Source organism: Littorina saxatilis, linkage group LG15 (genome assembly GCF_037325665.1).
Source record: "Littorina saxatilis isolate snail1 linkage group LG15, US_GU_Lsax_2.0, whole genome shotgun sequence".
Lineage (NCBI taxonomy): Eukaryota > Metazoa > Mollusca > Gastropoda > Littorinimorpha > Littorinidae > Littorina > Littorina saxatilis.
The window spans coordinates 12,330,647-12,355,384 of NC_090259.1; the positions used below are offsets into that span (position 1 = coordinate 12,330,647).

Here is a 24,738-nt window from a genome sequence, read left to right on the forward strand (position 1 = left end):
CCCGGCACGGTTGGCCTTGTGGTAAGGCGTCCGCCCCGTGACCGGGAGGTCCTGGGTTCGAACCCCGGCCGGGTCATACCTAAGACTTTAAAATTGGCAATCTAGTGGCTGCTCCGCCTGTCGTCTAGCATTATGGGGTTAGTGCTAGGACTGGTTAGTCCGGTGTCAGAATAATGTGACTGGGTGAGACATGAAGCCTGTGCTGCGACTTCTGTCTTGTGTGTGGCGCACGTTATATGTCAAAGCAGCACCGCCCTGATATGGCCCTTCGTGGTCGGCTGGGCGTTAAGCAAACAAACAAACAAACAAACAAAAATCAAAAAGGAAACAATTCTGATGGTTTTTTTTTTTGCATGAGCTTTTCTTCATGTATATAATTCTGTGTACGGTTCCTTTTAAAAGTTAGGAAGTCATACAGTAACGTATATATCGGCAATGTATATATCGCCCCCAGGGCCGGACTAGGCGAAGAGGAGGGGGGGGGGGGGGTTGCCAGTGGTGGCCCAGGGGGATGTTCCCTCTGGCGGCAGGGGCGGATCAGTTCATTTTATGACTGGTTTTTTTCAAAAGTATATTGTGAAGATATGGGTGTGAAGGCGCGAAGCGCCGAGCCGACGGCGCGAAGCGCCGAGCCGACGGCGCGATGCGCCTAGCTTGCTAGGGGGGTCCGGGGGCATGCCCCCCCGGAAAATTTTGAAAAAAAGGATGCAAAATGGTGCAATCTGGTGCATTCTGAGGATGATCATTACCAGTTTCAGGCAGCAGATTTTGTCACTGATTAATACCCCAAAAATTGAAACTCAATGTAAAATAAAGAAATGCATACCTCATTCAATATTTTTATTTTTTGGCTGGGGGGGGGGGGGGGGTCCGGAAACCCTAGAACCCAACCCCCCCTCCTCGTTGTGGGGGTCAGGGGGCGAAGCCCCCTGAAGCTGACGGGTAGGTCATATTCTGAGATAGGAAAATGGTCGCTCCTTGCATGAAACGGCATAAAATAAGCAATAATAAAAAAAAAATTAAATAAGTAAGGTACATGTTTAGGCTAGGGGGGGGGGGTTGCGCAACCCCCATAACCCCCCCGGTAGTCCGGCCCTGGCCCCTAACTTTTGTTCGCGGTACAGAGTAGCCTTGTGCCAATACAAAAAAAAACCGCAACTTGTTTTCCTCCATAGAACACCCTGACAAAAGCATTCTTTGTTACACAATTACTACCTTGAGTCATACATTTCGAACAACTTCAAATAAGGTATGAAGTTCGGTTTTCTCCATTTTCTTGAAATTGAAGGGATGTGTGCTTTTGCTTGCGTGTCCGTTTATGGAATGAAATGTGACCCTCCACCACGGGATGAGTCGCATGTCACCTTTGCATGATTTTCATATTTTTACATTTTCCTGAAGAGGTTTTTATGCTCTATCCAGTGGTGAAAACCGTTTTAGAAAAGAGCAAAAATTGTTTGAGTTATAAGCCTGTGACTAAGGTGACCCTCACACTGTTACCAGACACTCCCCGGACTTGTATTAAGCCCAGCGCAGAACCGCGCGAGGTGACATGCGACTCATTTCGTGGTGGAGGGTCACAAATGTTGTTGATAATTGACCAATAGCGTGCTGTCCTTAAAGAAAAAGGTATGCCATCAGCAAACTAGGAGAGAAGTTGGGTTGGTGTGTGGGGACGGGTGGAGACATCGACTGAATGGACTGTCTTGTGAATGCGCTGTGTCTGACATGTATCTTACATGATCTTTCAGTGTGTGTACCTTTATGATTTTCGATCTTACACAGGCACTCCTGCTCGTAACGCTGGATATACGAAGCAGACCTGGAGTCATAATTTTCATTTGGGATACTATGAGCATTAAAACTATGCTACTGTGGCGGAGGTGCCATAGTTAAAAAAAAGTTAGCATTAGATCAAATAAATGATTGATGGTTCGGGACTGCCATGGCCCGGGTAGCTCAGGTGGTAGAGCACTGGACTTGTGATCGAGAGGTCGCTGGTTCGAATCCGGGCCGGGACGGACACGGGTCAACTTTATGTGCAGACCAAGAGACGGTATCCATCTCCCACCCCCGTGTCACCACAATGGCACGTCAAAGATCTTGGTCATTCTACCATAAGTGCAGATGGCTGATACCACCGAAACACGCAAACATCAAAAAGCCGTGAGGGCGTAAAACTCGAATCGTATAAACCAATTCATGTCCAATATAGGCAATTAAGACCTGACGGACAATATGCCCCTCAAAAAAAAAAAAATGCTATGGCACGCAGAGTTCTCTCTGTCGTGCTGTCGCTGGCCTCAGCCTTTAACAACGAAGTATAGTTGGTTTGGAAACCAAGGTAGAACGAGATCGATAGACGATGCAAGAGAGGTAATCTCACTCTCGGTATCTGCTTCGGTCGGCCATTTTGGATGGTCGCGATGTTGTCTTTCAGTAAAGATTCATAAACATTGGGAAAAGGTGACAGTTAATAGGATAAACGGTAGAAATGTGGATGAAAGTTCTTTGAAATACGTTGAAAGATAATTGTCAACTTGGTCAGGCAACGCGATAGACATAGCGACTCGTCGTTGTTGCAATAACCTTGACCGCTAATCGATCAGTGAGCCAGTTTGAAGAAACAGAATGTGTAAAGCAAGGGTGAAACAATAGTAATTTGATGAAGATATTTGAGTGGATTGGCTTAATATCGTTATATATCGTTAGTTATTAAAGGAGCATTTGCTGTGATCAGCAAGTGTGAAAGTTACGGAAAATCGGCGGACAATATTGTTTGCGTAATGTTTTGAAAGTAGTTCGGTTTTTGATCTTGTTCTGTCAGCCAATCATTCTGCCTCTGGTTCCGTGGTCTTTTTTACGTTACCATGCAGATTGGTATGAAGGACAGTGGAGAATGAAGTTCCGACAGGCTTTTATTTACAAAAGATTAGAATAGAATGGGATAGAATAAAGACATACGACGAGGGCGAAAGATTAGGGATAAGAATAGGGAGAGAGAAGAGGCAAGATGACTAGATCAGGATTTAGAATAGGGACAAGAAAGAGAGACTTTGCTTTTTCTGTGGGATAGAATAGGGCAAACCTAGTGGTAAAATAACTTGGAGAGTCTTGTTCATTTTGAACGATAGTTCAGAGTAGGTATTAGATAGCTTCAAAGGAAACCCGTGTGCATGCTGTTGGCTTGTCTATCTCAAACACCAGTAGAGGTTCAAAAGCTAGATAGGTGAAGAAATCGTAGTCAGAAAAATAAATACCCGGACTGTTGGAGCATCAGGTGATGGTTGATCGAGCGGTCCTAAACTAGCTAGATAGGTGGGGATTAAAATTAGGTGACCTGCGCGATCCAGATAGTGCCTTCGGGTTTCTGGTCTGATCACGTATGGTACAAGTAAACAGGGGTATGATGACTTAGGTGTTACGGTCAAATTGGAACAGAATAGTTGGTGCGCCAACTGGTTCTTTCTAAATAAAATAGATAGTTAGAGGTTTTAGACCATCCTTTCTAACAGGGAAACCTAATAATTACGTGTGCTCAAAGAGCGAGTCGCGATTATGTAAAATCGTATATTTAATAACAAGTATGACTGACCAAAAAACAAAAACTTGGGCACTACACACCACCAAAAATAGAAAATATCCGAACTGATAAGGTGGCAAGGACATGAGGTCATGCCCCCGCATATGCGGTCATCGACTCATGAGAATTACGTCACTTGTAAAGGTCTTTGGTACCAAGAAAGATTCTTCTTGTCTCGGCGTGACTCATTTTACGTCATCGTCTGGCGTCAAGGTTGGCCCATCGGCGGGCGGACCACAATGTGCCAATGATCGTCTGGCGTCAAGGTTGGCCCACCGGCGGGCCAACCACGATGTGCCGCGCGCGCGACCATCGGCATCGTCAAAGAACTAGGTTAGGGCCAACCACGATCATCATCATAGTTGCTCTGCCGACCCAAATCGTCGTCGGGCCGACGACAGTCTGCTGTCTGGGAAGTCACTGCATCTTCTTTGCTTTGTGGTTTATATTGTACGTGATAATTTAGATCCGTTAACAGTTACTGTCAACTTAAAAGTTGATTTGGGGATTGTTAGCGATGTTTTAAATTAATCATGACGTAAGCTTTTGTGGACTCATATCCTCATTTTGTGTCCAGTAAGCTTATCGTGCACCTCCACACATATATATGTATTTTTGTTTTACTGTTGTTATTTTTTTAGTAGCTTGGTTTGTTTCATTTTCAATTCATGTTCGTAGCTATCGATGTAATGGCTGTTTTTAATTGGGGCTTTTATGTGATCAATCAAATGTATGAAGAGACTGTGACAGTGGCAGTTAAGCTGTGGTGATAATCACAATGTATAAAATAGGTTTTCTTTGAACTGTGCATATAAGTCTACATTTGTTTGCAGATGTTTGACGGAGCGTCGGGCACAGCACCTTTACTCGGCAAATTTAGTGGATCGAAAAATCCACCAGATACGCGCACGACGCAAAATAAAATGCATATTCTTTTTCACACCGATGGCTCAGTCTCCTATGCTGGATTTTCTTGCTCATATTTCGCAAGTAAGTGAGATCTGCAAAGAATAGTCGTGTAGACTATCCTTTCCTAATTCTGTCTATAATAATCTACCAAGATTAACGAACATACGTTATTCTGATATGCATGCATCATTAACTTACGACACCCTCACTCTCATCCTTACAGTGTAAACATTTAATGTGTAATATTCCTGCTAACGGCTTTGGTAATACTACACAAATAAATCTTATCAGGTGTAAGAGTAGTATCTGCAACCACGATGTCTATTCACATTGCACACATCAAAACAAAAGTGTTACCACCAGAGCAACCTTGTGCGTTTGTCACAGTTTGTCAACTAGTCACAACTCTTCGACTGCTTTCGTCCCTTTAGTCAATATTTGATTAATACTATGATGTTATTATTTGTTGTGACTTCTTTGGTGTAAATTTGGATACACACAAGTAATGTAATTTCATTTGTGTAACAATAGTATCAGTACATGTGACATTCTGTTTGTGGCCGAGAGCATAGCAAGTGAGAGAGGAACCTACCCAACCTACATGCTCAGCCAAAACAGATGTCTATACGAGAATGACACAAACGTCTTTATTTGTTTATGCCATTGTTTATACTTTTTGGATGAAAAATGATTGCTCTATAGTTTCAGGTTGGAACAGAACCTTCACAGCCTTATCGGGTACTTTCCACTCGCCTAATTACCCTTCCGCCTATGGTTACAACCAGGAAGTATTGTACCTAATTTCTGTGCCACCTGGATACCGCATTACCCTGACGATTCAATTGTTGCTCTTGGAGTCTCGTGGCTCAACAGGCTGCTTTGACTTTGTGGAGGTATAGTATTCTGAATGTGGAAACACTTGTCTTGTCAATGTTTTTTATAACGATGTGTCTACATTCTGTGCCTCAAAGTACCTACGTTTACATTACATGTAAGGTCAGCATGGATTTCTTTCTTGAGGCAGCTCCGAAGTGACGTAGAATGTGAATATGAAACATAATTAAACACAAACACTGCCACGTGTACTTTAATGAATATACTTTATCTAAATTTCTATGTATATACGAGGACAACAAGTAGAACATGTGTTTCATACTTCGGGCATTTTTGAAATGACATAGAATTCGAGCATCAGAAACATCAAGAAAATGATACTGTCACGGTTCCTTAAACAAGCCATATAAAAAAAAAGTGCAACAAAAGTTTTGACATTTCTCTTTCCCCAACTAAAACATGTATTCGTTCCCGTGCGATTTCATTAACAGCTTCTATGATGTTCAACGCACCGGCACGGTTGGCCTAGTGGTAAGGCGTCCGCCCCGTGATCGGGATGTCGTGGGTTCGAACCCCGGCCAGGTCATACCTAAGACTTTAAAATTGGCAATCTAGTGGCTGCTCCACCTGGCGTCTGGCATTATGGGGTTAGTGCTAGGACTGGTTGGTCCGGTGTCAGAATACTGTGACTGGGTGAGACATGAAGCCTGTGCTGCGACTTCTGTCTTGTGTGTGGCGCACGTTAACTGTCAAAGCAGCACCGCCCTGATATGGCCTTTCGTGGTCGGCTGGGCGTTAAGCAAACAAACAAACAAACAAAATGTTCAAGGCATTAACTTGGCCACTTGGCGCTCTTATCGAATCAAGCAATTTCTTTACATAGAACACGTGACCCCCGCTCATAGGAAGGTAACCCCAAAATTCCGTACAAGCAAAACGCAGAAACGTTTAAATAAATCCAAAAACAAAGAGACTGCCGACGTTCCAACATTCAGAATAAAAAAACAAGAAAGGTAGGTTGTTGGAACGTTTGTTATTGACAAAACAATACATTACATTTACAAAAAGGCAGAAACGTTTACATAGAGGGAGTATGTTAAAACATTTATATAGCTGCAGAACGGGTAATTTTGTACGGCTATTGTGCTTATTTCGTGTGTTCCGCTAATACTACTGATTAATGCAGGTGTTGATCGCATGGGAGGTTTTGGGTCAAGAATGTGCCCATTCGGTATTTTCGTACGTTTTAGTCAGATCAAAATTTTGGGATATCCTCATCTGAGCGGGCGTCACTTGACCCACGTAATATATATCTTTAATCCGAAATGTGTGCCAGATAGCCGAGTTAAGTGCATTTAGAATGGATAATACCAAATGAAAAGGGCCATCAGACCGCTTCCAAAGTTATACCGTACGATTCTGCGTCACAACGCGCATGAGGACTGCCTTTACTTTGTAAAAGAAAGTGTTTTAGAATTGTAAGTTGATGTCGTGGATAGGCAACTAGAGAGCATTCTGTGTGATGGTTTGTTTGGGTAACTTCCACTGTGTTACATCCCCAGTACGTGATACTCGTTTAATTGTAAGCATCTGCGTCGTAGACGGCGTAAGTCGTCTTGACGCCAGGCGGCACTTCTAAGACTGCTTTTTGTTTCCAACACCCGAGACAAGTAGCTCCCTGAAACGCATTCACTCACTTTGATTTAAATTATTACCATACTCGTGGTGCGTTTTCGAGAAAATCTACCCGTGTGCGTCTAAATTAAGATAAGTTGATTCTTCGGTTTAGTCAAATTCGCCAGAAGGCTCACAGGACTAAGTGAAAATACCTTATCTTTCTGCAATGTTGGCAGATTTTTGACGGCAACTCGAGTACATCACCTTCGTTTGGTCGCTTTTGTGGAACAACCAGACCCGCAGATAAGCACTCAACACACCATGAAATGCTTATTCGATTTCATTCGGACCAGACAATTCAAAGTACTGGGTTTAATGCCTCGTATTCGTCTGGTAAGTTTCATTGAGTTCAAAAATAAACACTCTCTCTCTGTCACCAACATACCCGAATACGCATGCAAGCACGCACACACGCACGCACGCACGCACGTATGAACACACACAAACACACACACACACACTCACACACATACACACACACACACACACACGCGCGCTCACACAAAGCCAACAGCCACACGCTCTTTAAATGTTTTGTTTCTCATATTCCCCTTTAAGATATCCTATCAGGGACTAGCAGGGGGGATGCAAGGCGGGTGCCGGGGGTGCACGTGCAGCGGAGTTTTATTTTGTGTGTATGCGTACACGGCTGCTTCTTCTTGTAGACCAAAGTTGTGGACACTGTGTCAGAACAAGAACATACACTAAATTGTGTGTTGGCTGGTTGATTGAATATCTTCTTTTGAACTTACAATTTAAACGCAACACGTACATTCTATTTATTGTTATGTAGCCAAAATGTATAAGCATGTTTAAGCAATAACCCACGTGTACACAAATTCAAACGTGTATAAAGATGAACATATGTGACCCTCCACCACGGGATGAGTCGCATGTCACTTTTGCATGATTTTCATATTTTTACATTTTCCTAAAGAGTTTTTTATGCTCTATCCAGTGGTGAAACCCGTTTTAGAAAAGAGCAAAAACTGTTTGAGTTATAAGCCTGTGACTAAGGTGACCCTCACACTGTTACCAGACACTCCCCGGACTTACATTAAGCCTAGCGCAGAACCGCGCGAGGTGACATGCGACTCATTTCGTGGTGGAGGGTCACATATTTCGTTTTATTTCCAGCATGCGACAGAAACTTCACAGCTTTGACGGGCAATCTTCGTTCTCCGAACTATCCCTCAGGCTACATGAACAACCAGGACTGCAGCTTTCTCATCACTGTCCCTCCCGATTTCAGCATTTCTCTCACGTTTCAACACTTCAATCTGCAGTCCAATTCCTCATCTGGCTGTTTGGACTATGTAGAGGTAAACGGTTTTTTTTGTTGTTTTTTTACTAAGAAAACATACTGTTAGGCGAATTTACTATATACTTCTTGAAATTATTTGATTTAATATGATCACGGATAATCCAATCCCATATTATTTACTGTTTATCGTTGTGAATGTAACCGTGTGCCGAAACACTACGATCACCTCGGGAAGCGAAGTGCAATCAAACAGGTTTGAAAATGTTAGGGCTAATTTCTTAGCCCTATAAAAACTGTTATGCAAACCCGAAGGTTTCCATGAACATACAGACAATCGGAAACTACCACACCCTATCACAAACAGATTTCCACAAACCACGGGCCCAACTCGGGTGCAGAGTCTGCTGTGAAAGGAGCGGTAGCCTCCCCTGTCACATGAAGAAAACGCAGCGACGGACTTTTAGTTTGCTTAAACACTGAAGTATCATGAGCCAAGAGTATCGTGTTTGAAAAATCACAATTTTGCTGTACATGTACATTTGAATTTCATACTAGTCTTAAGTTACTGCTCTTGTGAAGGGACTCCACGATTACCTTTGACGAGCACTAAATTAAAAGTGCGATTTGTTGTTGTTTGAAAATTAATTTGAATAACTTAAGTTGCATTAGTTTGAATTAACCTATCGTTGAAAAAATAAATGTGTCATGTGTTCACTGTTGTATAGAGAATATTTGAACTTATTTTTCGCTTTTTTGCAAAACAAAATACTTTAGATTACGAATGTTGATCCATTCAAAATTGTGAATTGATGAGAGACTGAGGAAGTACATTTTTTTCTAGTCAAAATATCACAATGGGACACTATCGCTTGATCTTATATAGTTTGTCAGAACTGTATTTAATTAAAATAATCACAAAAAGCGAACATCACGAGGAAGACTATTAGTTTGATTGAGTAAATATATTTCTAGGCGTACCGAACATTAGTCTTACATTTATCATTAATGCAAAGCACTGGACTGATTGTATAAAATGTTCGTTGGAATCGTTACAGGCAGGCAATGTGAAGGTGAAGAAAATGTTATGCATTGTTATAATAACAGATTTTCGATGGAAGTTCAAGCACAGCACCCTCACTTGGTCGCCTTTGTGGTCCTAAGGAACCGACCGAAGATAAACACACAACACAAAATGAAATGCTGGTTCACTTTCACACCGACAGCTCTCTTGCATTTTCTGGGTTTGATGCTTCATATCATTCAGGTAAGTGCCTCTCGGCTGATAAGACAATGCTTAAAATACAGTTACGTACATTTACATTGAATGAAAGTTATGCGTGTCGTAGCCTTGTTTTTTCGAACTACGTAACTTTGAATTGATCTATTTCCGTCACGTTTACATGTAAAGCCACCAAAATCACAACATGCGCTAAGCATAAGCTAATCCACGTCATTTTACACGCATTGTATGGCTGGGTGCATATCAAATCAATAAAACAGCTTTGAATGCAAGGCTTTGGTTTCTAACAGCAAGAAGTCCGTGGATACGTGCACTGTGAGCTATAATGTCAATGAACAGCAAAAAGAGGAATATATGTGGTACATTTTAGACACCAACTTTAGTTACATCATGCATTTTGGGAAGCTGTTTAAGTGATATGTTAGAACTACTGCTCTTCTTCATGTTATGCGGACCGTAGCTTTTAACATGACTGCAAAACACACTGTTGCTATTTATCCGTGGTGAAATAGCTCACAGATGGACTTTCTCCCCAACGATGTTCGTGTTAAAGATACATGTACAGTGTTATGTTAAGGCCTCTTTCCTTGCATGTGAACTGCAACATCCTTAAAGGCACGGCCCTTCACATAGAAACTGCCTTCCCATTATCTTAGACCTGCACAAGCTTTTGGTTCCAATAAAATCATTCCTTCACTCAGACTCATACCAAAAATGCTTTATGTGCAGAGTTTTAAAGTTTTAATTAATTAATTTTGCAGACTGAGGTCAGTGGCTTTTATGCGATCAATTAATCTAAAAGAATATCCAGTTATGCACAGAAAGCATTACGGCTGTTCATTTTTGGTTTGTATCCAAGTGGAGGCTTATGGTCTTGTAATTCCGTGTACAAGCATGTCCAGGCCCCTGTTTGTTATAGGCGAGAATTGGTGAGTTTCGCGAGTGGGGCGAGGAAGTACCGTTTCTTGGGCAACTCTCGCCGCGAGGCACGCTAGGATTCTCGCCTCGAACGCTAGGTAGCTTTGGGCTTGCTCGCTTGGCGAGAAAACATGGTGGCCGCACTGCTACCAATCCGATTGGCTGTCCATGTCTGTTTACCAACCAGTGCAGACGACCTTTTCGGTATCAACCAATGATGTTTGATTCTTGTGTAGATAGCCATTAAACCGTTTCATACACACTCTCGCCTCCTAGCTCCGCGAGCGGCTAGCCGCAAGAATATATCTCGCCTGAAAGAAACACGCGACAGGTCTTAGGTGTTGAGCCGAAGCGTTTTTATGGAAAGGATTGATTTACTTTTTCAGATTGTAACAGAGTCCTCACGTCCTTGGCTGGCAGTTTCCACAGTCCAGGTTTTCCCTCCCCATACAGCAACAACCAGGACTGTGACTTCCTCATCTCTGTGCCTCGTGGATACCGCATTGCCCTCACGTTCCTCAACTTCAGCCTGGAGGCTGGCAGTTCTGTCTCTGATTGCCATGACTTTGTAGAGGTACTGTGCAGTGTTATTGTCTTAATTCTTTTCTTTTTATATTTAGTCAAGTTTTGACTAAATATTTTAACATCGAGGGGGAATCGAAACGAGGGTCGTGGTGTATGTGCGTGCGTGTGTGCGTGCGTGCGTGTGTGTGTGTGTGTAGAGCGATTCAGACTAAACTACTGAACCGATCTTTATGAAATTTGACATGAGAGTTCCTGGGTATGAAATCCCCGAACGTTTTTTTCATTTTTTTGATAAATGTCTTTGATGACGTCATATCCGGCTTTTCGTGAAATTTGAGGCGGCACTGTCACGCCCTCATTTTTCAACCAAATTGGTTCAAATTTTGGTCAAGTATTCTTCGACGAAGCCCGGGGTTCGGTATTGCATTTCAGCTTGGTGGCTTAAAAATTAATTAATGACTTTGGTCATTAAAAATCTGAAAATTGTAAAGAAAAAGAAAAATTTATAAAACGATCCAAATTTACGTTTATCTTATTCTCCATCATTTGCTGATTCCAAAAACATATAAATATGTTATATTCGGATTAAAAACAAGCTCTGAAAATTAAATATATAAAAATTATTATCAAAATTAAATTTTCCAAATCAATTTAAAAACACTTTCATCTTATTCCTTGTCGGTTCCTGATTCCAAAAACATATAGATATGATATGTTTGGATTAAAAACACGCTCAGAAAGTTAAAACAAAGAGAGGTACAGAAAAGCGTGCTATCCTTCTTAGCGCAACTACTACCCCGCTCTTCTTGTCAATTTCACTGCCTTTGCCATGAGCGGTGGACTGACGATGCTACGAGTATACGGTCTTGCTGAAAAATGGCAGCTACTTGACTAAATATTGTATTTTCGCCTTACGCGACTTGTTGTTTTCTTCTTGTTGCTTTTTGTTTTTCCGCGTTTTGTTTGTTAATTATTTTATTTTGTATTTGTTTCTTTAGTTTCTGCTTTTTGGTCTCAGCCTAACCAATTAGCAGCACTCCTGATCTCGAACAGCCCTCTTTTGTTCAGGGACTTTGTTTCTTTACCTGTACTATGGCAATCAAGTCATTGCTTTCGAATTGTGATTTTTTTTTAATTTAAGCACTTAAAGTGCATGATAGTGGTATGGAAACTCCAACTTTGAGAAATATTAGATATTTTGGCTCGTTGTACTTATTCATGAAATGCATGGATTAACTCTCTCCACCCGGTTCTTGAACTAAACTGCAGAAGATAGCACTCTTTGTCCCGCAAACCGGACTGGCCATTTGACTGCAAACCACGGCATAAGACGATCCCATCTCACCATTCTCAATGTGTGTTTTTTCTTTCTTCTTTCTTTCTTTTTTTTTTTTTTTTTTTTGGAGGGGGGGGGAGGGGGGGGGAGGAAATTAGCTTTTCTTGTGAGATATTAGGGCTTACAAACGGAGATGTCTTATTTTACAATTTTAAAATAACAACAACAATTTATTAATTATATATTCATGTCATGTAAAATAAATAAAATAATCATTCAATCAATCAATAAAGCCTATATAAATGTTGGGTTGGGGTATGATATCAGTGCCGCTGTTGCAAACAAATAAGGCTCCTCGATCGATGGAGAATTGTCCCTTCTTCCTGTTGCTTAAAACCAAGTCTATTACAAAGTGTCAAACTCATCGCAGATTTATGATGGAAGCTCGAGGAGAGCACCTTTGTTGGTTCGCCATTGTGGAACAGAGGCACCGAGCGACGATATGCGAACAACACAACATGAAATGCTGGTTCGATTTCACACTGACAACAGCAATGTAGCTCATGGTTTTAATGCCTCGTATTCCTCAGGTAAGTGTTGACAAAAGTTTTGCTTCTTCTTGTTGACGATTGTGTCAGAAAATGGTAACAATTGATAAAGTCGGATTAGATAGGGACAAATTCAATGTGGACGTATAAAACAGTCAACAGCATCGCTCAAGTGCTGAGAACCAGCTATTTGTGATATGACTGCAAAACACGCTGTAGCTATTTATCCGGCGTGAAAGAGCTCACAGATAGAGTCTCTCCCCAACGATGTTCGTGTGAAAGATATGTCCAGTGTTATGTTCAGGCCTCTTTCATTGCATGTGAACTGCAACATCCTTAAAGGCACGGCCCTTCACATAGAAACTGTCCTTACCATTATCTCAGATCTGCACAAACTTTTGGTTCCAATAAAATCATTCCTCCACTCAGATTCATACCAACAATGCTTTATGTGCTGAGTTTTAAAGTTTTAAGTAATTAATTTTGCAGACTGAGGTCAGTGGCTTTTATGCGAATAATTAATCTAAAAGAATATCCAGTTATGCACAGAAAGCATTACGGCTGTTACTTTTTGGTATGTATCCAAGTGGAGGCTTATGGTCTTGTAATTCCGTGTACAAGCATGTCCAGGCCCCTGTTTGTTATAGGCGAGAACTGGCGAGTTTCGCGAGTGGGGCAAGGAAGTACCGTTTCTTGGGCAACTCTCGCCGCGAGGCACGCTAGGATTCTCGCCTCGAACGCTAAGTAGCTTTGGGCTTGCTCGCTTGGCGAGAAAACATGGTGGCCGCACTGCTACCAATCCGATTGGCTGTCCATGTCTGTTTACCAACCAGTGCAGACGACCTTTTCGGTATCAACCAATGATGTTTGATTCTTGTGTAGATAGCCATCAAACCGTTTCATACACACTCTCGCCTCCTAGAGCCGCGAGCGGCTAGCCGCAAGAATATCTCGCCTGAAAGAAACACGCGACAGGTCTTAGGTGTTGAGCCGAAGCGTTTTTATGGAAAGGATTGATTTACTTTTTCAGATTGTAACAGAGTCCTCACGACCCTGACGGGCAGTTTCCACAGTCCAGGTTTTCCCTCCACATACAGCAACAACCAGGACTGTGACTTCCTCATCTCTGTGCCTCGTGAATACCGCATTGCCCTCACGTTCCTCAACTTCAGCCTGGAGGCTGGCAGTTCTGTCTCTGATTGCCATGACTTTGTAGAGGTACTGTGCAGTGTTATTGTCTTAATTCTTTTCTTTTTATATTTAGTCATATTTTAACATCGAGGGGGAATCGAAACGAGGGTCGTGGTGTATGTGCGTGCGTGTGTGCGTGCGTGCGTGTGTGTGTGTGTGTAGAGCGATTCAGACTAAACTACTGAACCGATCTTTATGAAATTTGACATGAGAGTTCCTGGGTATGAAATCCCCGAACGTTTTTTTTCATTTTTTTGATAAATGTCTTTGATGACGTCATATCCGGCTTTTCGTGAAATTTGAGGCGGCACTGTCACGCCCTCATTTTTCAACCAAATTGGTTGAAATTTTTGTCAAGTATTCTTCGACGAAGCCCGGGGTTCGGTATTGCATTTCAGCTTGGTGGCTTAAAAATTAATTAATGACTTTGGTCATTAAAAATCGGAAAATTGTAAAGAAAAATAAAAATTTATAAAACGATCCAAATTTACGTTTATCTTATTCTCCATCATTTGCTGATTCCAAAAACATATAAATATGTTATATTCGGATTAAAAACAAGCTCTGAAAATTAAATATATAAAAATTATTATCAAAATTAAATTTTCCAAATCAATTTAAAAACACTTTCATCTTATTCCTTGTCGGTTCCTGATTCCAAAAACATATAGATATGATATGTTTGGATTAAAAACACGCTCAGAAAGTTAAAACAAAGAGAGGTACAGAAAAGCGTGCTATCCTTCTTAGCGCAACTACTACCCCGCTCTTCTTGTCAATTTCACTGCCTTTGCCATGAGCGGTGGACTGACGATGCTACGAGTATACGGTCTTGCTGAAAAATGGCAGCTACTTGACTAAATATTGTATTTTCGCCTTACGCGACTTGTTGTTTTCTTCTTGTTGCTTTTTGTTTTTCCGCGTTTTGTTTGTTAATTATTTTATTTTGTATTTGTTTCTTTAGTTTCTGGTTTTTGGTCTCAGCCTAACCAATTAGCAGCACTCCTGATCTCGAACAGCCCTCTTTTGTTCTGGGACTTTGTTTCTTTACTTGTACTATGGCAATCAAGTAATTGCTTTTGAATTGTGTGTTGTTTAAATTCAAGCACTTAAAGTGCATGATAGTGGTATGGAAACTCCAACTTTGAGAAATATTCAATATTTTGACTCGTGTAGCGGTTCTTGAACTAAACTGTTGAAGACAGCACTGTTTGTCCCACAAACCGGACTGACCATTTGACTGCAAACCACGGCATAAGACGATCCCATCTCACCATTCTCAATGTGTGTTTTTTCTTTCTTCTTTCTTTCTTTTTTTTTTTTTTTTTTTTGGAGGGGGGGGGGGGGGGGAGGAAATTAGCTTTTCTTGTGAGATATTAGGGCTTACAAACGGAGATGTCTTATTTAAAAATGTTAAAATAACAACAACAATTTATTAGTTTTATATTCATGTCATGTAAAATAAATAAAATAATCATTCAATCAATCAATAAAGCCTATATAAATGTTGGGTTGGGGTATGATATCAGTGCCGCTGTTGCAAACAAATAAGGCTCCTCGATCGATGGAGAATTGTCCCTTCTTCCTGTTGCTTAAAACCAAGTCTATTACAAAGTGTCAAACTCATCGCAGATTTATGATGGAAGCTCGAGGAGAGCACCTTTGTTGGTTCGCCATTGTGGAACAGAGGCACCGAGCGACGATATGCGAACAACACAACATGAAATGCTGGTTCGATTTCACACTGACAACAGCAATGTAGCTCATGGTTTTAATGCCTTGTATTCCACAGGTAAGTGTTGACAAAAGTTTTGCTTCTTCTTGTTGACGATTATGTCAGAAAATGGTAACAATTGATAAAGTCGGATTAGATAGGGACAAATTCAATGTGGACGTATAAAACAGTCAACAGCATCGCTCAAGTGCTGAGAACCAGCTATTTGTGATATGACTGCAAAACACGCTGTTGCTATTTATCCGGCGTGAAAGAGCTCACAGATGGACTTTCTCCCTAACGATGTTCGTGTGAAGGATATGTCCAGTGTTGTTTTCAGGCCTCTTTCATTGCATGTGGACTGCAACTGCCTTAAAAGCACTGCCTTCCCATTATCTCAGATCTGCACAAGCTTTTGGTTCCAATAAAATCATTCCTTCACTCAGATTCATACCAAAAATGCTTTATGTGCAGAGTTTGACAGTTTTAAGTAATTAATTTTGCAGACTGAGGTCAGTGGCTTTTATGCGAATAATTAATCTAAAAGAATATCCAGTTATGCACAGAAAGCATTACGGCTGTTACATTTTGGTATGTATCCAAGTGGAGGCTTATGGTCTTGTAATTCCGTGTACAAGCATGTCCAGGCCCCTGTTTCTTACAGGCGAGAACTGGCGAGTTTCGCGAGTGGGGCAAGGAAGTACCGTTTCTTGGGCAACTCTCGCCGCGAGGGACGCCAGGATTCTTGCCTCGAACGCTTTGGGCTTGCTCGCTTGGCGAGAAAACATGGCGGCCGCACTGCTGCCAATCCGATTGGCCGTCCATACCTGTTTACCAACCAGTGCAGACGACTTTTTCGGTATCAACCAATGGTGTTTGATTCTTGTGTAGATAGCCATTAAACCGTTTCATACACACTCTCGCCTCCTAGCTCCGCGAGCGGCTAGCCGCAAGAATATCTCGCCTGAAAGAAACACGCGACAGGTCTTAGGTGTTGAGCCGAAGCGTTTTTATGGAAAGGATTGATTTACTTTTTCAGATTGTAACAGAGTCCTCACGTCCTTGGCTGGCAGTTTCCACAGTCCAGGTTTTCCCTCCCCATACAGCAACAACCAGGACTGTGACTTCCTCATCTCTGTGCCTCGTGGATACCGCATTGCCCTCACGTTCCTCAACTTCAGCCTGGAGGCTGGCAGTTCTGTCTCTGATTGCCATTACTTTGGAGAGGTACTGTGCAGTGTTATTGTCTTAATTCTTTTCTTTTTATATTTAGTCAAGTTTTGACTAAATATTTTAACATCGAGGGGGAATCGAAACGAGGGTCGTGGTGTATGTGCGTGCGTGTGTGCGTGCGTGCGTGTGTGTGTGTGTGTAGAGCGATTCAGACTAAACTACTGAACCGATCTTTATGAAATTTGACATGAGAGTTCCTGGGTATGAAATCCCCGAACGTTTTTTTCATTTTTTTGATAAATGTCTTTGATGACGTCATATCCGGCTTTTCGTGAAATTTGAGGCGGCACTGTCACGCCCTCATTTTTCAACCACATTGGTTCAAATTTTGGTCAAGTATTCTTCGACGAAGCCCGGGGTTCGGTATTGCATTTCAGCTTGGTGGCTTAAAAATTAATTAATGACTTTGGTCATTAAAAATCGGAAAATTGTAAAGAAAAATAAAAATTTATAAAACGATCCAAATTTACGTTTATCTTATTCTCCATCATTTGCTGATTCCAAAAACATATAAATATGTTATATTCGGATTAAAAACAAGCTCTGAAAATTAAATATATAAAAATTATTATCAAAATTTAATTTTCCAAATCAATTTAAAAACACTTTCATCTTATTCCTTGTCGGTTCCTGATTCCAAAAACATATAGATATGATATGTTTGGATTAAAAACACGCTCAGAAAGTTAAAACAAAGAGAGGTACAGAAAAGCGTGCTATCCTTCTTAGCGCAACTACTACCCCGCTCTTCTTGTCAATTTCACTGCCTTTGCCATGAGCGGTGGACTGACGATGCTACGAGTATACGGTCTTGCTGAAAAATGGCAGCTACTTGACTAAATATTGTATTTTCGCCTTACGCGACTTGTTGTTTTCTTCTTGTTGCTTTTTGTTTTTCCGCGTTTTGTTTGTTAATTATTTTATTTTGTATTTGTTTCTTTAGTTTCTGCTTGTTGGTCTCAGCCTAACCAATTAGCAGCACTCCTGATCTCGAACAGCCCTCTTTTGTTCAGGGACTTTGTTTCTTTACCTGTACTATGGCAATCAAGTCATTGCTTTCGAATTGTGATTTTTTTTTAATTTAAGCACTTAAAGTGCATGATAGTGGTATGGAAACTCCAACTTTGAGAAATATTAGATATTTTGGCTCGTTGTACTTATTCATGAAATGCATGGATTAACTCTCTCCACCCGGTTCTTGAACTAAACTGCAGAAGATAGCACTCTTTGTCCCGCAAACCGGACTGGCTATTTGACTGCAAACCACGGCATAAGACGATCCCATCTCACCATTCTCAATGTGTGTTTTTTCTTTCTTCTTTCTTTCTTTTTTTTTTTTTTTTTTTTTTGGAGGGGGGGGGGGGGGAGGAAATTAGCTTTTCTTGTGAGATATTAGGGCTTACAAACGGAGATGTCTTATTTTACAATTTTAAAATAACAACAACAATTTATTAATTATATATTCATGTCATGTAAAATAAATAAAATAATCATTCAATCAATCGATAAAGCCTATATAAATGTTGGATTGGGGTATGATATCAGTGCCGCTGTTGCAAACAAATAAGGCTCCTCGATCGATGGAGAATTGTCCCTTCTTCCTGTTGCTTAAAACCAAGTCTATTACAAAGTGTCAAACTCATCGCAGATTTATGATGGAAGCTCGAGGAGAGCACCTTTGTTGGGTCGCCATTGTGGAACAGAGGCACCGAGCGACGATATGCGAACAACACAACATGAAATGCTGGTTCGATTTCACACTGACAACATCAATGTAGCTCATGGTTTTAATGCCTCGTATTCCTCAGGTAAGTGTTGACAAAAGTTTTGCTTCTTCTTGTTGACGATTGTGTCAGAAAATGGTAACAATTGATAAAGTCGGATTAGATAGGGACAAATTCAATGTGGACGTATAAAACAGTCAACAGCATCGCTCAAGTGCTGAGAACCAGCTATTTGTGATATGACTGCAAAACACGCTGTAGCTATTTATCCGGCGTGAAAGAGCTCACAGATAGAGTCTCTCCCCAACGATGTTCGTGTGAAAGATATGTCCAGTGTTATGTTCAGGCCTCTTTCATTGCATGTGAACTGCAACATCCTTAAAGGCATTGCCTTCCCATTATCTCAGATCTGCACAAACTTTTGGTTCCAATAAAATCATTCCTCCACTCAGATTCATACCAACAATGCTTTATGTGCTGAGTTTTAAAGTTTTAAGTAATTAATTTTGCAGACTGAGGTCAGTGGCTTTTATGCGAATAATTAATCTAAAAGAATATCCAGTTATGCACAGAAAGCATTACGGCTGTTACTTTTTGGTATGTATCCAAGTGGAGGCTTATGGTCTTGTAATTCCGTGTACAAGCATGTCCAGGCCCCTGTTTGTTATAGGCGAGAATTGGCGAGTTTCGCGAGTGGGGCGAGGAAGTACCGTTTCTTGGGCAACTCTCGCCGCGAGGCACGCTAGGATTCTCGCCTCGAACGCTAGGTAGCTTTGGGCTTGCTCGCTTGGCGAGAAAACATGGTGGCCGCACTGCTACCAATCCGATTGGCTGTCCATGTCTGTTTACCAACCAGTGCAGACGACCTTTTCGGTATCAACCAATGATGTTTGATTCTTGTGTAGATAGCCATCAAACCGTTTCATACACACTCTCGCCTCCTAGCTCCACGAGCGGCTAGCCGCAAGAATATCTCGCCTGAAAGAAACACGCGACAGGTCTTAGGTGTTGAGCCGAAGCGTTTTTATGGAAAGGATTGATTTACTTTTTCAGATTGTAACAGAGTCCTCACGACCCTGACGGGCAGTTTCCACAGTCCAGGTTTTCCCTCCACATACAGCAACAACCAGGACTGTGACTTCCTCATCTCTGTGCCTCGTGGATACCGCATTGCCCTCACGTTCCTCAACTTCAGCCTGGAGGCTGGCAGTTCTGTCTCTGGCTGCCATGACTTTGTAGAGGTACAGTGGAGAGTTGTAGTCTTAATTCTTTTCTTTTTATATTTAGTCAAGTTTTGACTAAATATTTTAACATCGAGGGGGAATCGAAACGAGGGTCGTGGTGTATGTGCGTGCGTGTGTGTGTGCGTGCGTGTGTGTGTGTGTGTAGAGCGATTCAGACTAAACTACTGAACCGATCTTTATGAAATTTGACATGAGAGTTCCTGGGTATGAAATCCCCGAACGTTTTTTTCATTTTTTTGATAAATGTCTTTGATGACGTCATATCCGGCTTTTCGTGAAATTTGAGGCGGCACTGTCACGCCCTCATTTTTCAACCAAATTGGTTCAAATTTTGGTCACGTATTCTTCGACGAAGCCCGGGGTTCGGTATTGCATTTCAGCTTGGTGGCTTAAAAATTAATTAATGACTTTGGTCATTAAAAATCGGAAAATTGTAAAAAAAAATAAAAATTTATAAAACGATCCAAATTTACGTTTATCTTATTCTCCATCATTTGCTGATTCCAAAAACATATAAATATGTTATATTCGGATTAAAAACAAGCTCTGAAAATTAAATATATAAAAATTATTATCAAAATTAAATTGTCCAAATCAATTTAAAAACACTTTCATCTTATTCCTTGTCGGTTCCTGATTCCAAAAACATATAGATATGATATGTTTGGATTAAAAACACGCTCAGAAAGTTAAAACAAAGAGAGGTACAGAAAAGCGTGCTATCCTTCTTAGCGCAACTACTACCCCGCTCTTCTTGTCAATTTCACTGCCTTTGCCATGAGCGGTGGACTGACGATGCTACGAGTATACGGTCTTGCTGAAAAATGGCAGCTACTTGACTAAATATTGTATTTTCGCCTTACGCGACTTGTTGTTTTCTTTCTTGTTGCTTTTTGTTTTTCCGCGTTTTGTTTGTTAATTATTTTATTTTGTATTTGTTTCTTTAGTTTCTGGTTTTTGGTCTCAGCCTAACCAATTAGCAGCACTCCTGATCTCGAACAGCCCTCTTTTGTTCTGGGACTTTGTTTCTTTACTTGTACTATGGCAATCAAGTCATTGCTTTCGAATTGTGATTTTTTTTTAATTTAAGCACTTAAAGTGCATGATAGTGGTATGGAAACTCCAACTTTGAGAAATATTAGATATTTTGGCTCGTTGTACTTATTCATGAAATGCATGGATTAACTCTCTCCACCCGGTTCTTGAACTAAACTGCAGAAGATAGCACTCTTTGTCCCGCAAACCGGACTGGCCATTTGACTGCAAACCACGGCATAAGACGATCCCATCTCACCATTCTCAATGTGTGTTTTTTCTTTCTTCTTTCTTTCTTTTTTCTTTTTTTTTTTTGGAGGGGGGGGGGGGGGGGGGGGGAGGAAATTAGCTTTTCTTGTAAGATATTAGGGCTTACAAACGGAGATGTCTTATTTTACAATTTTAAAATAACAACAACAATTTATTAATTTTATATTCATGTCATGTAAAATAAATAAAATAATCATTCAATCAATCAATAAAGCCTATATAAATGTTGGGTTGGGGTATGATATCAGTGCCGCTGTTGCAAACAAATAAGGCTCCTCGATCGATGGAGAATTGTCCCTTCTTCCTGTTGCTTAAAACCAAGTCTATTACAAAGTGTCAAACTCATCGCAGATTTATGATGGAAGCTCGAGGAGAGCACCTTTGTTGGTTCGCCATTGTGGAACAGAGGCACCGAGCGACGATATGCGAACAACACAACATGAAATGCTGGTTCGATTTCACACTGACAACAGCAATGTAGCTCATGGTTTTAATGCCTTGTATTCCACAGGTAAGTGTTGACAAAAGTTTTGCTTCTTCTTGTTGACGATTGTGTCAGAAAATGGTAACAATTGATAAAGTCGGATTAGATAGGGACAAATTCAATGTGGACGTATAAAACAGTCGACAGCATCGCTCAAGTGCTGAGAACCAGCTTTTGTGATATGACTGCAAAACACGCTGTTGCTATTTATCCGGCGTGAAAGAGCTCACAGATGGACTTTCTCCCTAACGATGTTCGTGTGAAGGATATGTCCAGTGTTGTTTTCAGGCCTCTTTCATTGCATGTGGACTGCAACTGCCTTAAAAGCACGGCCCTTCACATAGAAACTGTCCTTACCATTATCTCAGATCTGCACAAGCTTTTGGTTCCAATAAAACCATTCCTCCACTTAGGCTCATACCAACAATTATGCTTTATGTGCAGAGTTTGACAGTTTTAATTAATTAATTTTGCAGACTGAGGTCAGTGGCTTTTATGCGATCAATTAATCTAAAAGAATATCCAGTTATGCACAGAAAGCATTACGGCTGTTCATTTTTGGTTTGTATCCAAGTGGAGGCTTATGGTCTTGTAATTCCGTGTACAAGCATGTCCAGGCCCCTGTTTGTTATAGGCGAGAATTGGTGAGTTTCGCGAGTGGGGCGAGGAAGTACCGTTTCTTGGGCAACTCTCGCCGCGAGGCACGCTAGGATTCTCGCCTCGAACGCTAAGTAGCTTTGGGCTTGCTCGCTTGGCGAGAAAACATGGTGGCCGCACTGCTACCAATCCGATTGGCTGTCCATGTCTGTTTACCAACCAGTGCAGACGACCTTTTCGGTATCAACCAATGATGTTTGATTCTTGTGTAGATAGCCATCAAACCGTTTCATACACACTCTCGCCTCCTAGCTCCACGAGCGGCTAGCCGCAAGAATATCTCGCCTGAAAGAAACACGCGACAGGTCTTAGGTGTTGAGCCGAAGCGTTTTTATGGAAAGGATTGATTTACTTTTTTCAGACTGTAACAGAGTCTTCACGACCCTGACGGGCAGTTTCCACAGTCCTGGTTTTCCCTCCACATACAGCAACAACCAGGACTGTGACTTCCTCATCTCTGTGCCTCGTGGATACCGCATTGCCCTCACGTTTGCCCATTTCAGCCTGGAGGCTGGCAGTTCTGTCTCTGGTTGCCATGACTTTGTGGAGGTACTGTGCAGTGTTATTGTCTTAATTCTTTTCTTTTTATATTTAGTCAAGTTTTGACTAAATATTTTAACATCGAGGGGGAATCGAAACGAGGGTCGTGGTGTATGTGCGTGCGTGTGTGTGTGCGTGCGTGTGTGTGTGTGTGTAGAGCGATTCAGACTAAACTACTGAACCGATCTTTATGAAATTTGACATGAGAGTTCCTGGGTATGAAATCCCCGAACGTTTTTTTCATTTTTTTGATAAATGTCTTTGATGACGTCATATCCGGCTTTTCGTGAAATTTGAGGCGGCACTGTCACGCCCTCATTTTTCAACCAAATTGGTTCAAATTTTGGTCAAGTATTCTTCGACGAAGCCCGGGGTTCGGTATTGCATTTCAGCTTGGTGGCTTAAAAATTAATTAATGACTTTGGTCATTAGAAATCGGAAAATTGTAAAAAAAAATAAAAATTTATAAAACGATCCAAATTTACGTTTATCTTATTCTCCATCATTTGCTGATTCCAAAAACATATAAATATGTTATATTCGGATTAAAAACAAGCTCTGAAAATTAAATATATAAAGATTATTATCAAAATTAAATTTTCCAAATCAATTTAAAAACACTTTCATCTTATTCCTTGTCGGTTCCTGATTCCAAAAACATATAGATATGATATGTTTGGATTAAAAACACGCTCAGAAAGTTAAAACAAAGAGAGGTACAGAAAAGCGTGCTATCCTTCTTAGCGCAACTACTACCCCGCTCTTCTTGTCAATTTCACTGCCTTTGCCATGAGCGGTGGACTGACGATGCTACGAGTATACGGTCTTGCTGAAAAATGGCAGCTACTTGACTAAATATTGTATTTTCGCCTAACGCGACTTGTTGTTTTCTTCTGGTTGCTTTTTGTTTTTCCGCGTTTTGTTTGTTAATTATTTTATTTTTTATTTGTTTCTTTAGTTTCTGCTTGTTGGTCTCAGCCTAACCAATTAGCAGCACTCCTGATCTCGAACAGCCCTCTTTTGTTCAGGGACTTTGTTTCTTTACCTGTACTATGGCAATCAAGTCATTGCTTTCGAATTGTGATTTTTTTAAATTTAAGCACTTAAAGTGCATGATAGTGGTATGGAAACTCCAACTTTGAGAAATATTAGATATTTTGGCTCGTTGTACTTATTCATGAAATGCATGGATTAACTCTCTCCACCCGGTTCTTGAACTAAACTGCAGAAGATAGCACTCTTTGTCCCGCAAACCGGACTGGCCATTTGACTGCAAACCACGGCATAAGACGATCCCATCTCACCATTCTCAATGTTTTTGTTTTTTTCTTCTTACTTTCTTTCTTTTTTTTTTTTTGGAGGGGGGGGGGGGGGGGGGAGGAAATTAGCTTTTCTTGTGAGATATTAGGGCTTACGAACGGAGATGTCTTATTTTACAATTTTAAAATAACAACAACAATTTATTAATTTTATATTCATGTCATGTAAAATAAATAAAATAATCATTTAAAAATCAATCGATAAAGCCTATCTAAATGTTGGCTTGGGGTATAATATCAGTGCCGCTGTTGCTAACAAATAAGGCTCCTCGATCGATGGAGAATTGCCCCTTCTTCCTGTTGCTTGAAACCAAGTCTATTACAAAGTGTCAAACTCATCGCAGATTTATGATGGAAGCTCGAGGAGAGCACCTTTGTTGGGTCGCCATTGTGGAACAGAGGCACCGAGCGACGATATGCGAACAACACAACATGAAATGCTGGTTCGATTTCACACTGACAACAGCAATGTAGCTCATGGTTTTAATGCCTCGTATTCCTCAGGTAAGTGTTGACAAAAGTTTTGATTCTTCTTGTTGACGATTATGTCAGA

At 41.0% G+C, this 24,738-nt stretch overlaps 1 protein-coding gene across 3 annotated transcripts in view; it reads left to right on the plus strand.

The window, feature by feature from the left end:
- LOC138948586 (uncharacterized) overlaps positions 1-24,738 on the plus strand; it is a 118,238-nt gene that overhangs the window by 84,061 nt on the left and 9,439 nt on the right. For 2 of the 3 annotated variants that reach the window (XM_070320145.1, XM_070320144.1), the window contains exon 4: positions 4,417-4,573. In XM_070320145.1, coding sequence (XP_070176246.1) covers positions 4,417-4,573 — 157 coding nt within the window. Of the gene's footprint in view, positions 1-4,416; positions 4,574-24,241; positions 24,690-24,738 lie in introns of those variants that run through there. The other variant, XM_070320146.1, reaches the window with a different exon arrangement.